Source organism: Saccoglossus kowalevskii, chromosome 1 (assembly GCF_978046115.1).
Source record: "Saccoglossus kowalevskii chromosome 1, keSacKowa6.1, whole genome shotgun sequence".
Taxonomy (NCBI): Eukaryota; Metazoa; Hemichordata; class Enteropneusta; family Harrimaniidae; genus Saccoglossus; species Saccoglossus kowalevskii.
Window position 1 is genome coordinate 20,817,436 of NC_140641.1, and position 13,796 is coordinate 20,831,231.

Here is a 13,796-nt window from a genome sequence, read left to right on the forward strand (position 1 = left end):
GGTCTCTTTAAATTTAAAATAAATTAATCTATAAAATTTCGCACTGAGGCTAGCGTCTTCGTTAAAAATCGAAAATCTTCGGCTCCATTGTAAACAATGTTTCTATGGCAAAGTCCAAAATGGCGGTGCCCGCTGGAGTGAAGTTGGACGACGGCACGGGGGGTTATGCCGCCAATTGCTTCCCCGTTAGGAGTGTTATCAGACCATCGGACGAATGTAAGTTTAATTGAATAATTAATGTACAATCTCAGGTAATTTTAATTATAATCAATGCAATATAACTCCTTTTCATGAGAAAAATATGAGCTTTGATCACGACAAATAATACTCGTGAATGACGTTGACATGTTAATTTTAACCGTAGTTCTAATTATCATCAAACACTGAGAATATATAATTTTTGTTTAATGTCTAGGATTGTTAAGATTTCTTACTTAATTAGACCAATGAAATATTTTGCTTGAATTCCATGGATGAGACCTCATGTTGCTGCTTTATTTACATTCGAGATTATTAACCTGGAATGTAGTGACGCAAGCTACTACAGTATTCTGTGCAAAACAACTTCAACAAAAATGTCTGGTTTCGGTGTGCATGGTTATTATATGTCAAGCCTTCGGAGCTGAAGTCACCAATACATTATATATATAATTTTTACGGTAACCGTAATGAAATAAAGCAATTCTCGAAGGTGAAAAAGTGTGAACGTTTGTGTTGTGCAAAACATAAACACGAAATATTTATAAGTTCAAAAGGATGGTTGAAAACCACTTGATCAATAAAAGTAAAATGCATGTACTAGTATAATATCGCCAGTTAGTTGATCAAACCATAGACCCTCTAAAAGAGGGTCTATGATCAAACTGTTACAGTCAAAACAAACACTTTCTTGTCAATGACCTTTGACCTATAATATAACATCCAACTTGACAGAACTGGAATTTCGCCATGATGGTGATACAAATTTTTCTGCCAATAATTCATAGCGAGCAGTTCAATTAAAGTTTTTTTGAAATAATTTGTTGGATCAGTAAATTGGCATGCTTAAAGTTCGCATTCCTACTTTACATGTATGCTGAACATTCTCCGCTGATTATTGTGATCATCAATGAGGTTGACCAAATCAAACATTCAATTTTCGTTGTTGTAATTACTTATTTTATTTATTTTAGCAAAACTTTAAAAATTCAATTTCAGGATTCTGTTGAATAAAATTTCAGAAATACTAGTAGTTCCTTTTATACCCAACCCCCATCCCTAACTTTAACCCCACTCCCAGCCCCTCCCAATTCAATTGTACATTGTATATGCTCCCCATTAGATAACTATAGGGGTGGGGTACAAAAGAAACTTTCTTAAGAACTATACAAAATCGGAAGCCCTTATGATGCTTACAAGGGTCAGTAAGAGGTTTTCTGCGAACATACAATGTGGAAATGCAACTTTAAAGAAATAATTCATTATTGGATGCCCATGTGTTACCTTTATATATGGATTATGTGTATTCACATACCTCTGCATTCATTTGCTGTCTAGTTGGTGGAGCCTGGTTGGTTTCACATCGAGCTGAACAAAGGAGACGTTTCAAAGCAATATTATGCACAAAACCAAAAACATACGATGATCTCAAACAGGAGCGTAAACAGCAAGAAAAAGAAGCGAGAGCGAGGGCACGGGCGTCGGCATCTAGTACTGTTGCAGGAGAAGATGATGAAACTCCAGGTTTGCTGGATGGATTTTTCCTTGTAAGTTATGCTCATTGCCAACTCCATTGGAGTCTAGTGTGGGTTATGTTTTTTTCTCTGTTGGCATTTCAACCAACCAATCACTGAGGGTGTCTTAATGAAGTGAATTGCATTCTAATGCACAGTTGTTTGTAACAAGGCTGCTAATTGATTGAATTTCTACACATTGTATCATGTATAGTTCGAGGTGAATGAGAAATTTTTTATCAGATTGAGTCAATACATGATAAAAATAGAACAGCTCCTACATGACTGAAGAATAGGATACCTCCTAAACCACCTCTGACCTGCTGGCTTTTAGCCAACAACGTGTTTACCTAATCATTTTAGGCAGACACTCTTTTAGACAGGTTCAAATTTTCAGTTGACAGGCTACAAACTTGTCCAAATCTGATTGCAAATTACCAGTAAATGACAAAATAACCATAAATACTTAAAAAAACAAAAGTGATTGCAAGTCTGTTGTTACAGACAAGGGGCTGCTGTGTTTCATTTCGATGAAGTTTTCAGACGAGCACTTTCTATTTTATGTCTATAACTCTGCTGATTGGTCAAAAGTATGTAATTAAATATGTACGAGTGTTTTGATTATTGGTGTTTCCCTATCTAACAATAGAGTAGACCCAGGAAAATCTCCTCCAAGGTCTATGATCTAACATGATATTTATTTGTTGTATCAGTTAAGACATTGCTGTGTGGAGGACCCTTCTGATCTTTGCTCTGTCAATATCATTGGTCAAGATTTGAGTGAGGTCAGAGAAGAGGATTTCCAACTTTTTGATAATGTAGCCTATGTGAATGCGTCGGAAAATCTGTTACCATTTGGTGAGTATGAGTGTGATGGTTAACTCATTTTTCTGCAACATTAAGTAAATAGGAAACATGATTGATAAAAATAAAAATGCAGTTGATCTTGGTTATTTGTGTGTGGTACATGCCCTGTACTTACTGGAATAGAATCCCATTGGTCCAATGTTTATATACCGTACTCGTCCGCGTTAGCGCCCATGCCCGGTCAAGCGCCCACCCCCCACTTTTGCGCAATTTTTATATTCGGGGTCACATTCAGCAAAGCGCCCACCTCCTCAAAATGCCAATAATATAAAACTTGGTCTTTGATCATTGCTTAACGAATACTGGTAATCGTTTTTGTATCATGATACAGTGTGGATATAGACTGCCGTGAATATGTTGTGAATGCATAGACTACGGTATAAATCGTGCGTAAACTACGCTTCGACAACGACCTGTTAATAAAAGTATAATGTAGTAAATATTTCATGTCGTATTCAGTTTACCGATAAAAATTGCTTGTTACCGTTTAAAAAAAAAAAACGTGTCGTTTATTCGTCGAAATCAATTCCAACAGATCGTACTTCGACATCGATAATTCACTTCCGCATTGCGTTACCTGAGAGTCTTCGGGAATTTCCAAAGAATTGCGTTGGTACCACACAGCATTTTGATTGGATAATAACAGACTTGACCCATTAGGTCAAAAGTCGTTGATGCAGGTCAAATGCAAATACACCATGGCTGAAAGTGCTTTTTATCAAGAGTTTGCGTATGATCCGACACATATGTCAGTGGCGATAATGATGAAGATTTTGACTTTGACTGTGTTCCAACAGACTCATTGTAAGAGTCAATGACGACGCACCTAATTTTGTAATTTTATTTTCCCTCAAATCTTCAAAGACGTAATATCCCCGCAATCTGTCAGCGGTGAATTAAAATTGTCAGTTGCACTCTTTTCCGAGGGGGTCCTCGGGTAAGCGCCCACCCCTAAAAAATTCTGATTTTATGAGTTGAAGACCCTGGGCGCTAACGTGGTCGAGTACGGTATGTGTTCAAAGCCAGATGTATGTAGACAGTTACATGCTTTCAATTCTGGTCACCAGTGACATTGCCTCTACCGTACTTCTGATCACAGGCGCTCGGAACGTTTCTTGGCTAATAAAAAATGACCTAAAGTGGGATCGGCATAGTTAGTCAGTCGCCGGTAAATTCCCCTACTACTCTTATAATATTTTATTATATGAGTAGTAGGGGAATTTACCGGCGACTGACTAACTATGCCGATCCCACTTTAGGTCATTTTTTTATTATCCAGGAAACGTTCCGAGCGCCTGTGCTTCTGATCACATTATTGTCCAATAATTGGTTGAACTTGATTTGGACAATCGTTTGGTCAGACGTAGAGGCGATGTCACTGGTGACCAGAATTATATTTTAAAGGTGAAAAAACCTCTACCTGCAAGGGATTTTAATCAGATGTATGTATCTTTTAAAAAAAAAAAAATAACACTAGCCTGTGTGTTTTATTCCCACAGAGGCATTCAATAACTTTCCAATTATACGAGAATTAGAAATGCCTATAAATGGACTTCGGAATTTAAAAATTGATTTAGACGACTTTCCATGTCTGGAGGTAAGTTACGTAGTATTGGACATAGATAGGTTATGATAGAGGAAGACACTGTTTACTTTTTCCAATATTAGAAGAAGCCCATATAAACAAACAATTGCATTAGCTGTATACTAAATTATTAAAATATTACTGTTAGTGTAATTTACATTAGCACATGTGAGCTACTAATAGTGTGAATAGTAGTGTGGCAGTTACTCTTATCAGTGCACATCATAAACCAAAATGAACAGAATAATTTATTTATAACCGTGAGTGAAGATAGGACTTGTATTGACCACTGATAAACTGATATGACGTTTGGCTGGATTTTTTTTTGTTTCAGGTTTTAGATTTATCATATAATAATTTATCGCAAGAAGATATTCTAACACTTGGACTTCTAGCGAAACTTAAAGTACTGCACCTTAGTGGCAATAACCTCCGATGCTTACCCTCAGAGATGGCCCAACCTGTCAAGTTTAATGTAGAGTAAGTTATTTCCAAAAATATTATTATATTGGTGTTGATAAGCTTTACAACAATGTGTATTAAATACAATTATTCAAAAATGAGTTTTTTTTAGTTTTTAGCCTTCTTAATTTGAAGGATACCAGTGGTTATACCTTACTCTTGCAATGTTCACTCCTGTCTAAACTCTGTGGATATTTGATTGTAATGGCACATGTATTTTTTAAAACCGTCTGTCATAATCTTAATGCAAGGCAAACACAGATTTTGTGTACAAACAATGTACTGGTATGTGTAATACACTCATTGTATACGTTGTATAGAACCCATGTGGAACAGGGCGCAATGTTACAACTTTGGTGCTTTGAAAGTTGTTTATTAGGTATTCCTATGTCATCATTGCATCCTTTCCAACTTCGACTGTGCATGATAGCATTTGGAAAACATGTTTTGATGAGGAAGGATATGATTAGAGCCACCTCCACAAGAAGATGCCAATAGACCATTTTCCGTTCACTGCGAGAATCACGCGTTATGCGTGAAATCGAACGTAAAAACAGGACAAACAAAGGTCATAGCGTCGTAGTCGCGTCAAACATCGCGTGGGATTCGACAAACGCGAAAGTATTTCGGGGACATTTCCATGCTTAATAATGTGCTGTCCACATTTGATGATAGGCAATTTCGATTAAGTAAAGGTATTCGGAAGCAATATTCCTCTGTCGAAGATCGGCCGGTCAATGTAAGCTACGAAATAAAGAAATTCTCGTTCAAAATCAAATCGTTCGATTTTTGCGGCATCTCGCGAGATCTCGCAATTGTACGGAAAATCACCTATTAGCGTTTGCTTTTCTAAATTTAAAATTGAGATTTTAAAATAACCTCACTATTTCTCATTTCCTACTATTGATTTGGCATTTGCATACAAGTCAGACACAGCCACTCACTTCACTGGAGTAGTAGATTCCCATGTCATAACCTGCTCTGACTTGTAAGGCATATTGCTGACTGGCTTTATATTTTATGTATCCTAAAAACGAATTTTCAAATTATTGTGTTGTTTCTGTCAATAGTGATCAGAGTATTGGTAAAAATTTATCTCTAATGGTCTCAACATATTTCTGACATAGACTAATTATCACTTTGACTGTATTGGATGTTGTTCAGTATTGTGTCACTGAGGGTTGACTTCATTAGCAATTTGTTGTATTGCATCCAAATTACTGTTGATGTCAGTCCCCTGGTTGCATAAACATAGACTCCACTCTGTCATCAGTTCTGTTTAATGAAATTCTGACTTTTGTATTGAAAATTAATAAATTCATGTTTTTTATATATCTTGACACTTTTTTTTTCCCAGTGACTCGTCCATGAAAGTGACTAGGTTTGCAAATTTGGAGATTTTATTCTTGGATGATAACAAGCTTACAGACTTAACAACATTTGCAAATCTAGCTGGACTAAGGAAGTAAGTATTGTATTATTATTTGTAGCAGCAATAGTTCATGTAACAATTTCTTTATTTAACCCATACACGGACAATGTCAACTTTTGACATTTTTCACAAAATAGACCTAAGCAATTTTTCCCACAATTTTTTTAAAAACTAAAATCAAACTTAATTAAACTCTAATGAAAACCTAAAGTCAAAAATCTAAGCAAATAAAGAATTTTGTCAATTTGATTTAAAATGTGCAAAATATTGCAGCAATATTTTGACGGGGAAAAATCAGCCATTCACAAGTTTACCGGTTAAATCCTTATTTTCAAAATTTAGTGTATCACAGGTTACTTTTTTGACCTTGTTAAAGTTCTTTTCAACTGCGAATTTGGGATGTTTTGTAGTACATTTATTTTGTTTCTTTGCAAACTTTTTTATACAAATGTATGTGAAAGGCAGTGATCATTGAAGCGTATTAACTATTTGTGTCAGCTGTAAGTCTTGTCTTGTTTATTTTGTGGTCAAAATACCATGCTATAGGTATCGGTTAATGGTGAAGTGTCACACTTGAATAAAGCTCATCTGACGATTTTATTTCTTGTTTCCATTCATTACACAGACTAAAAAGACTAAATCTTGACAAAAACAGTATTTACTCCGTGCCACATCTCAAAGCAATGGGAGGCAAAATGGTGGAAAGCGAGCCGCCATCATTAGCAACAACACCACGTCATGCGACACCGCACACGGCAGGGGACAGCGCAAGTCTACCTTCGAGTAGAAGATCAAGTAGGGGGGCTACAAGTAGAAAAAGTAGCAGAAATGAGTTAGAAGGTAAACAGTCTGTCTGTCTGTCTTTGCATAGGTACATTTCTAATAGTGTAGTATCTGAAATATACTTATTCATTGCTCTGTTTCTATTTGATTACCTCAATGTAGTGATAGGAATTGGAACCGTATCGCCGGCCATATGTAGAATTCTTAGTCAGGATCTTAGCTTGAGCAGAAAGAATAGTGTAGGTAGTACAAAAACTAAAGAGACAGGCAAGAGTGCACAGCCGGACTTGGTAGATGAGAATAGTGGCAGTAATAAGAAAGGTAGTAAGATAGGTGCGTATTGAACTAGGCAACAAGCTCGTATATGTGTAGATCAGGTTCTTTTTGACTCAGGGTTAGTTAGAGGATCACTTTGTGATTCACTGCTTTCGATATACACAGTTAAGAATTTGTTCTTGTGTGTTGTTCTCTAATTTGAATTGATTTATTATAATTCAGTTTTAAATATTTAAATTCACTCAAGGATGAAAAAAAAAGTCTTTGCATCAGTTGCAACACCTATCAGCTACATTTGTTCATTTGTGTCCTATTTATGGCAATTGTTTGATGATTTTCGTGGCTGTTTGTTGTACTTTTTCTCAGAGGAAGTAATCAACAATCCCAGTGCATCGCTTATAGAATCAACTTTGAAAGAGATTAAAGAGGAGGAAGAAGTAGATGATAATTACAGTAACCATAGCACCAACCAGACGACGCAATCAAGCGAACTCTTCACAAGGGAATCACCTCCTCCATTCCCAGAATTAGAATTCCTCAGTCTTGCCTATAATCAGGTATGTTATACCCGATCGCACACTTATTTGTAATGATCAATCAGTGATAAGTGTTCAACAGTGGTGACAACGATTTTCAAATTTTTTCGGAAAAACAAGAATATCTGATGTCTATCTTATGCATAACTTGGATGTCGAAGTGTAATTTTTTGCACATTTGTGTATGTTCTACTAAGCTCAATCAAAACGACATCGTTGTGTGCATGAAATTTCCCCTAAACCTGTCGATGCTCACACATGATTACACACTTCATACCCGGTATTATTTGTTTTAAATGTTTGTAGATCGCTGAAGAGGAAGGGCTTCTGGCGGTAGCTGCTTGGCCAATGTTGACAGAATTGGTTATACATAATAATCCACTTACAACACTGAACAGCGGTGACCCTCCGTTATTGAAGAGATACTTGGTAGATCGGTTAGGTATTCATATTACACGACTCTCGCCACAGAAACCGCAGAAACCTGGGCCAAGAGTGCCTATCAAGAAAGATAGAAAGGTAGTATGTCTGTTTCACTTTGGGGGTCTTTATGCTTTATATATATTAATGTACTTGTCACATTCAGGTGATGACGCTTCTATTTTCATAAAACGTCTCTCCAGTGTGACCATAAGCCGTCTCAAATTATAATTTTATGCCAGTGGTGAACAGACGTTAAATATTTGTTTCTACTCTTCAGGTGTCCTCACACGTGCCAAAGGTTCCAAAAGTCCCTGTCGAACAGCTCATGTTGGAAGGTCCGTCCATATTCGCCTTACCGTCCAGTGAACCACCCACACCTCAACCACATCCGCCACTACGGGCGAGATCAGCACCCAATCCAACCATGGAACATTCCAAACCACTACCACCAATTACACCAACACTGCCCCCAAGCAAGCCGGAGGTTGATGAGGACGACGATGAAGATAAAATGTCTAGGACCCAGACTTGGATGGAAGAAAACTTCCAGAAAGAGGATTCAAACGCTGATGATCCTGTTTTCCTCACACAGGTAAGTGGTAGTACCGGTAACCAATTCTGCATCACTGTGAATATATACAGTATAATGTTAAAATACAAAGTTCATACCAGGTACTACTTTTTAAACTTTGTACAAACAGTAACTTGAAAGCAGGGCTGTTTTACATATAGAGACAAAGAGTTACTGTGGAATACTTTATTTTCGCTGGAATTAATTTTCGCTGAAAAGGCTTTTTGGGCGTTTTGTATGGAATTTATTTTCACTGATTTTTGATGAGTTTAATGTTAAATATAGGAAAAAAAGTATATTCGCTGGATTTTATTTTCAGGGAATCATCCCTTCAGCGAAAATAGCGAAAATAAATTCCAAGCGAAAATAAAGTATTCTACAGTAACCGAATGCTCTCTGGATTTTGTTTAGTGTTACCATAATAAATGATATATGTAAAAACAGAGAACAAGAATTAGCGATCATTTCTATATACATCGTAATCTTGATAAATATCGTGAAAACAGGAAATCAACAAAGACAAAAGGGATTCGCTAAATCGACATTTCGCTATTACGTCATTTTACCAAAATTCGCTAAAATAGTATGTCACTTTTTCAACATGTTTTATAGTATCATTTTGATTGACTTTGATCTCATTCATTTTAATATTCATGCAAAAATGTCTTAATTACTGTACTCGACCACGTTAGTGCCCATGCCCGGTCAAGCGCCCATCTCCCACTTTTGCCACAATTTAAAACTTGGTCTTTGATCATTGCTTAACGAATACTGGTAATCAATTTTATATGATACAGCGTGGATATCGACCGCCATGAATATGTAAATTCACTAGAGAGTGTATTTGTTAATTAAAGTTTTAAATTTATTGGGACTCCCTAGGTTGATGATCAGGTGGAGGAAGATATGAACAGTGTACAGGACAAGGTACAGACACAAAAAACAAGCAAGATGAGACCAGATAGTGCTGCAGTTTCTATGAATATGCCAGACAAATACAAAGGTTATGAACTTCTCCTGGATGCGGAGGATGATCCCGATCTCATGCTGCCTAAAGGTATGCCAGGGTTTGTACGGTCCTGGAATACTAGTATACTGGAAAGTCCTGGAATTTGAAAGGTGTCCTGGAAAAATTCATTTGAGTCATGGAAAATGAACAATCAGCATAAAAAGTCTATTGAAAGCACCATTAAAATGTAAAGAAATTGTTTGGACAAGCAGTGTAAAATTCTGTCTCAATAGAGACAGATATAATTCTCAATACGAAAAATGACCAAAGTAGGGATGGTATAGTCCTGGAAAACTGATAAATAATGTCTTTGAAAGTCTTGGAATTTTATTTCATTTCAGGTGTACCAACCATTTATGTACAGGTACTTATATGTTATGAACTGACTGAAGCAGTTTATTCAAAGCTTATACTGTTTATGGGACTAAATCCAAAAATTAATACTAGTCTTTTACTGCTAGTATTAGTAATAACAGAACGATAATCTGTGTGTAGTCAGTGATAAAAATATGTTATGTGCAACATAACGAAAAAGAGTATGAGAGAAATTGATTATTATGACAAAAGTTTAAATGAAGTATACTGGAATATTGAAAATTATTCAAATATTTTGACTATATTGGCCTATCTACTAGCAGCTGCCAATGCAATTGTATGATGCCATTACTTTACTATATTGTCAGAGTGTTGATTTTTGTTCATTTAAGTTTACCGGTAAACTTTTTTTTTTAGATATTCATGGGAATGTTAAAGCATTGGAGTTTGCATTAAAGCATCCTACTGTGTACAGAGACAATACAGTGGCTCTGGACAGAATACAGAAACCGTTTGAACCTTACCAAAAAGTGAGTATTGTAAAAAATGTGATAATGAAGTAACTTTTTGTTCTGTCCAAGTGATAGTAATATATTTATGAAATGTTGCTTTTTCTTCAAGCTCGGTACACTTTGGATTCTGTCTCAGATTAAGACAAAAAGATGACAAACAAATAAACTCCACTTCGAGGAATAATGTTTATTCTTGCACTATGTGATGTGTTGGCGAAACGTCAAAGAAACCAGAGAGCTTTCACGTTTGACTTCTTGTGTATCCCGCCATTTTCAGTTACACCAAGACACTACTTTTTTAGATATCAATACACTTGGGTGATCAGGTGACATATAACACCATCACAAAAGTATGTATTCTGATGCATGCAATAAAGTAGTCACAAAAACGCCACACACTAATATTCTACTATAAGTCATGCAGGGTTGTCTTCTGTAATAACAAGACTAAATATTGGCCGCAGGGCCAGTTGGTACAAGTAGTGCTGCTTTGTTATCTCAATCTGCCTCAGTTACAGTTAACCCTGGTTGACACTCAATGGAATTATGAGACAGATATCTAATGAATCGAAACACATTTTAAACACATGTATAAATATGAATTGTCATGCGACTTCTAGAACATTTTCGTAATGCATCCATAAACATCATGAAGCAAGTCTATCCTTGATTTGCTCACAAAAATATGATTTAATAACTGTAGAAGAACATTTATAATGTGTCAAAATTATATAAATTGAATAATATGATTTAACATATATTTAAATAAAAACACGTTAGGTTACCCTGGGTTATATCAGTTATATTGAATTGTTGATATATTTGTTTACAGAGTAAAGTGGATTATGGTAAAAAACACAAGGACAAAGCAGAGAAGTTAGAAGAAATATTAGAGGACATGAAGAATAGAATCATTACACAGGAAGCTAGCTTAGCTGCTATCTTAGCTGACAAGAAAAAATATGCTAAGGAATTACCCGAAGCAACAAAACTACTGGCAGAGGTACGTGGCCCTATAACTTCACGGCATTTTTTATTCCTCTTTAGGTCATCTTGAATTTTCAAGATGAATTTCCCGGTAAAGCACTCCACTGTCACCTTGAAGTATTTCATTAGAACTATGTGCATGTGACAGTGCCCTCACAGTTCAGAATCAGATTATCAACAGCCAATCAGATTGTTTCTTTCATCAACGCGCTTGGCCAAGCTATCAAAATCCTCGGGCGGAGCTAAGTTACAAGACGGTGTATGTTGCTAAGACGCAAACTACTGTAACCATGTATTTCTATGGGCTCTGCGTGAGGTGCATTGGAAAGCCGGCCAAAGAGCTGGTGAAAATAGCTAAATTTGAGAAAACAGCACAAACTTTGAAGTAATCCTGAACAATCAAATTTATATGCATTACATACGTAGGGCTAATCTTGTTACACTGTTTAGGGGAATCTCAACAACCATCCCAAAGTACCGTTTTCTGAGAGTTTTCGGCCTTTGCAGGTGATGGTTGCCAGGCGGTGAAAATGCCTGGATGTCTGCTCCGAGAATAAATATTGCTGCGCACAGTGGAAGCTGTGTTTGCTTTGATGTCGAGGCAATACAGTGATGATATCGAGACATCATGCAACTCACAAATATTCCGACCAAAGCTATTCAAGCTATACTTAGTTTCTGATGTGTTTGTTGTCGGTCGCACTGGAAATATGTCTGAATGAAACAACAGCATGCAGGTGAAGAATGCTTTAGGTGTTTACTTGCTACATTCGGTAGCTATCGAAAACTGTTGCCTAGGAATAATAATAGAACATAGGGTGTTTCTGAATTTACTAAAATATTCACAGTTGTTTTTAATTTTGAAACTTTAATTCATTAAAATGTTCAATACACCTTTTCTATAAATTGCGCCCTCTAGTGACGGAATGCTTTATGATATAAGTGGGTTGCGTAGACTGTCGACAGTCCCTCTGGCCTTACGTGTGTGTGTGTGTTCTTTTTTATTATTAATATTAATCAAACGCCGTAGGCGTTTGCGAAATGCCGAAGGCATTTCAAGCGAGGGCCGTAAGGCCCGAGAGACTGTTATAGCCTGCAGGACTGGCCTTGCTATTAATTATGCATGCATCTCGATGACGTAGTAATAATTTGCATATGGGCGGAGTTAAACTGTTATGCAAAGGTCAAATCGCGGGTTTTTTTTATGTCACGCATGACTTTGATCGTCTCGCCGAGTATAGATCGTTTTCTGCCAAGTATTATCCAGAACTACAAGTTGCGAACGCGAGTTATCTAATTTTAAACAAAGGAAGAGTGCGTTGGTGTCTCATGATGTACGACAACATTTCGCCCAGTAAAACTCCGACGAAAGTAGTGAGTAAATTGTGCATTTCCCCCCGATCCAAGGAGCTAATTTGTATTCTATGCGGAAGAGAATTCTCTGGTAAAAAGGATGCAGAATGTCGGCGAAAGTTATTTAAAGGCTCGTCGAAAACCGTCGTATGACTTGTGATTGGTTAGCATTTTTATGACATCACTCTGCCTGTCAATCATGATGGTACGCTACAGGAGAATTTCTCTACAGTGGCGAGTGGTGGCGCAGCAGGCTATAACAGTCTCTCGGGCCTTACGGCCCTCGCTTGAAATGCCTTCGGCATTTCGCAAACGCCTACGGCGTTTGATTAATATTAATATTAATAAAAAAAAAACACACACGCGTAAGACCAGAGGGACTGTTGACAGTCTAGGGTTACGCAAAAGCTGTTCAAAGAGTTGATATTGTTTTGTTCTGTAGTCGTCCATCAATGAAGGTTATGTTTTTGAGAGATTTTATTATATTCTAGATGACTAACGACTACACAACCAAACATAGTTTGATGATTTGTCTTTGTCTGTATAACTGAACAAAGGCAAATCTATGTGATCAGATGGCTGGTTCACCATATTTCGAACGTGCTGAACATTTTAACTTGAACATCTGCTTACCCAGTCAATTATATTCCTGTTTTCTGTGTTTTTTTCTCTTCTAGATTCAAGGCAAATACAAAACAGTTCATGCTGCTTCAATGAAAGAAGACAATGAAACTGCTGTAGCCATAGCAGATACTTTAAAAACTATATCAGAGTCCAAAAAGAAATTGAAATCAGGACACAAAAAACACTCGGCAAAGCAGAGCAAAGAAGTTTAGACAAATGGGTTTAGCTATAACTCATTTTTGCTGACATTGACAATAAACAGTGAAACTAAGAATATTCTTTTTGTGCTCAACTGATGAAACTGTGCATTTTATGTACATTTTCCTGGACCAATGAATTGTTTCAACTT

At 36.6% G+C, this 13,796-nt stretch overlaps 1 protein-coding gene across 1 annotated transcript; it reads left to right on the forward strand.

The window, feature by feature from the left end:
- The first annotated feature begins 107 nt into the window (after window positions 1-107).
- LOC100375780 (X-ray radiation resistance-associated protein 1-like) lies at window positions 108-13,721 on the forward strand. The gene is made up of 14 exons (XM_002738577.4): window positions 108-216; window positions 1,537-1,745; window positions 2,426-2,570; window positions 4,079-4,176; window positions 4,499-4,644; window positions 5,984-6,091; window positions 6,684-6,898; window positions 7,484-7,674; window positions 7,960-8,172; window positions 8,354-8,668; window positions 9,530-9,704; window positions 10,389-10,501; window positions 11,316-11,486; window positions 13,501-13,721. Exons 1-14 carry the CDS (start codon window positions 120-122, stop codon window positions 13,657-13,659), a joined length of 2,355 nt encoding a protein of 784 aa, XP_002738623.1. The 5' UTR covers window positions 108-119; the 3' UTR covers window positions 13,660-13,721.
- Window positions 13,722-13,796: the final 75 nt, after the last annotated feature.

Coding starts and splice junctions, on each gene's coding strand:
- LOC100375780 (XM_002738577.4), top strand. CDS start 120: ATGGCGGTGCCCGCTGGAGTGAAGTTGGACGACGGCACGGGGGGTTAT. Junction 8,173..8,353: donor CTATCAAGAAAGATAGAAAG/GTAGTATGTCTG, acceptor TCTACTCTTCAG/GTGTCCTCACACGTGCCAAA. Junction 10,502..11,315: donor CGTTTGAACCTTACCAAAAA/GTGAGTATTGTA, acceptor ATTTGTTTACAG/AGTAAAGTGGATTATGGTAA.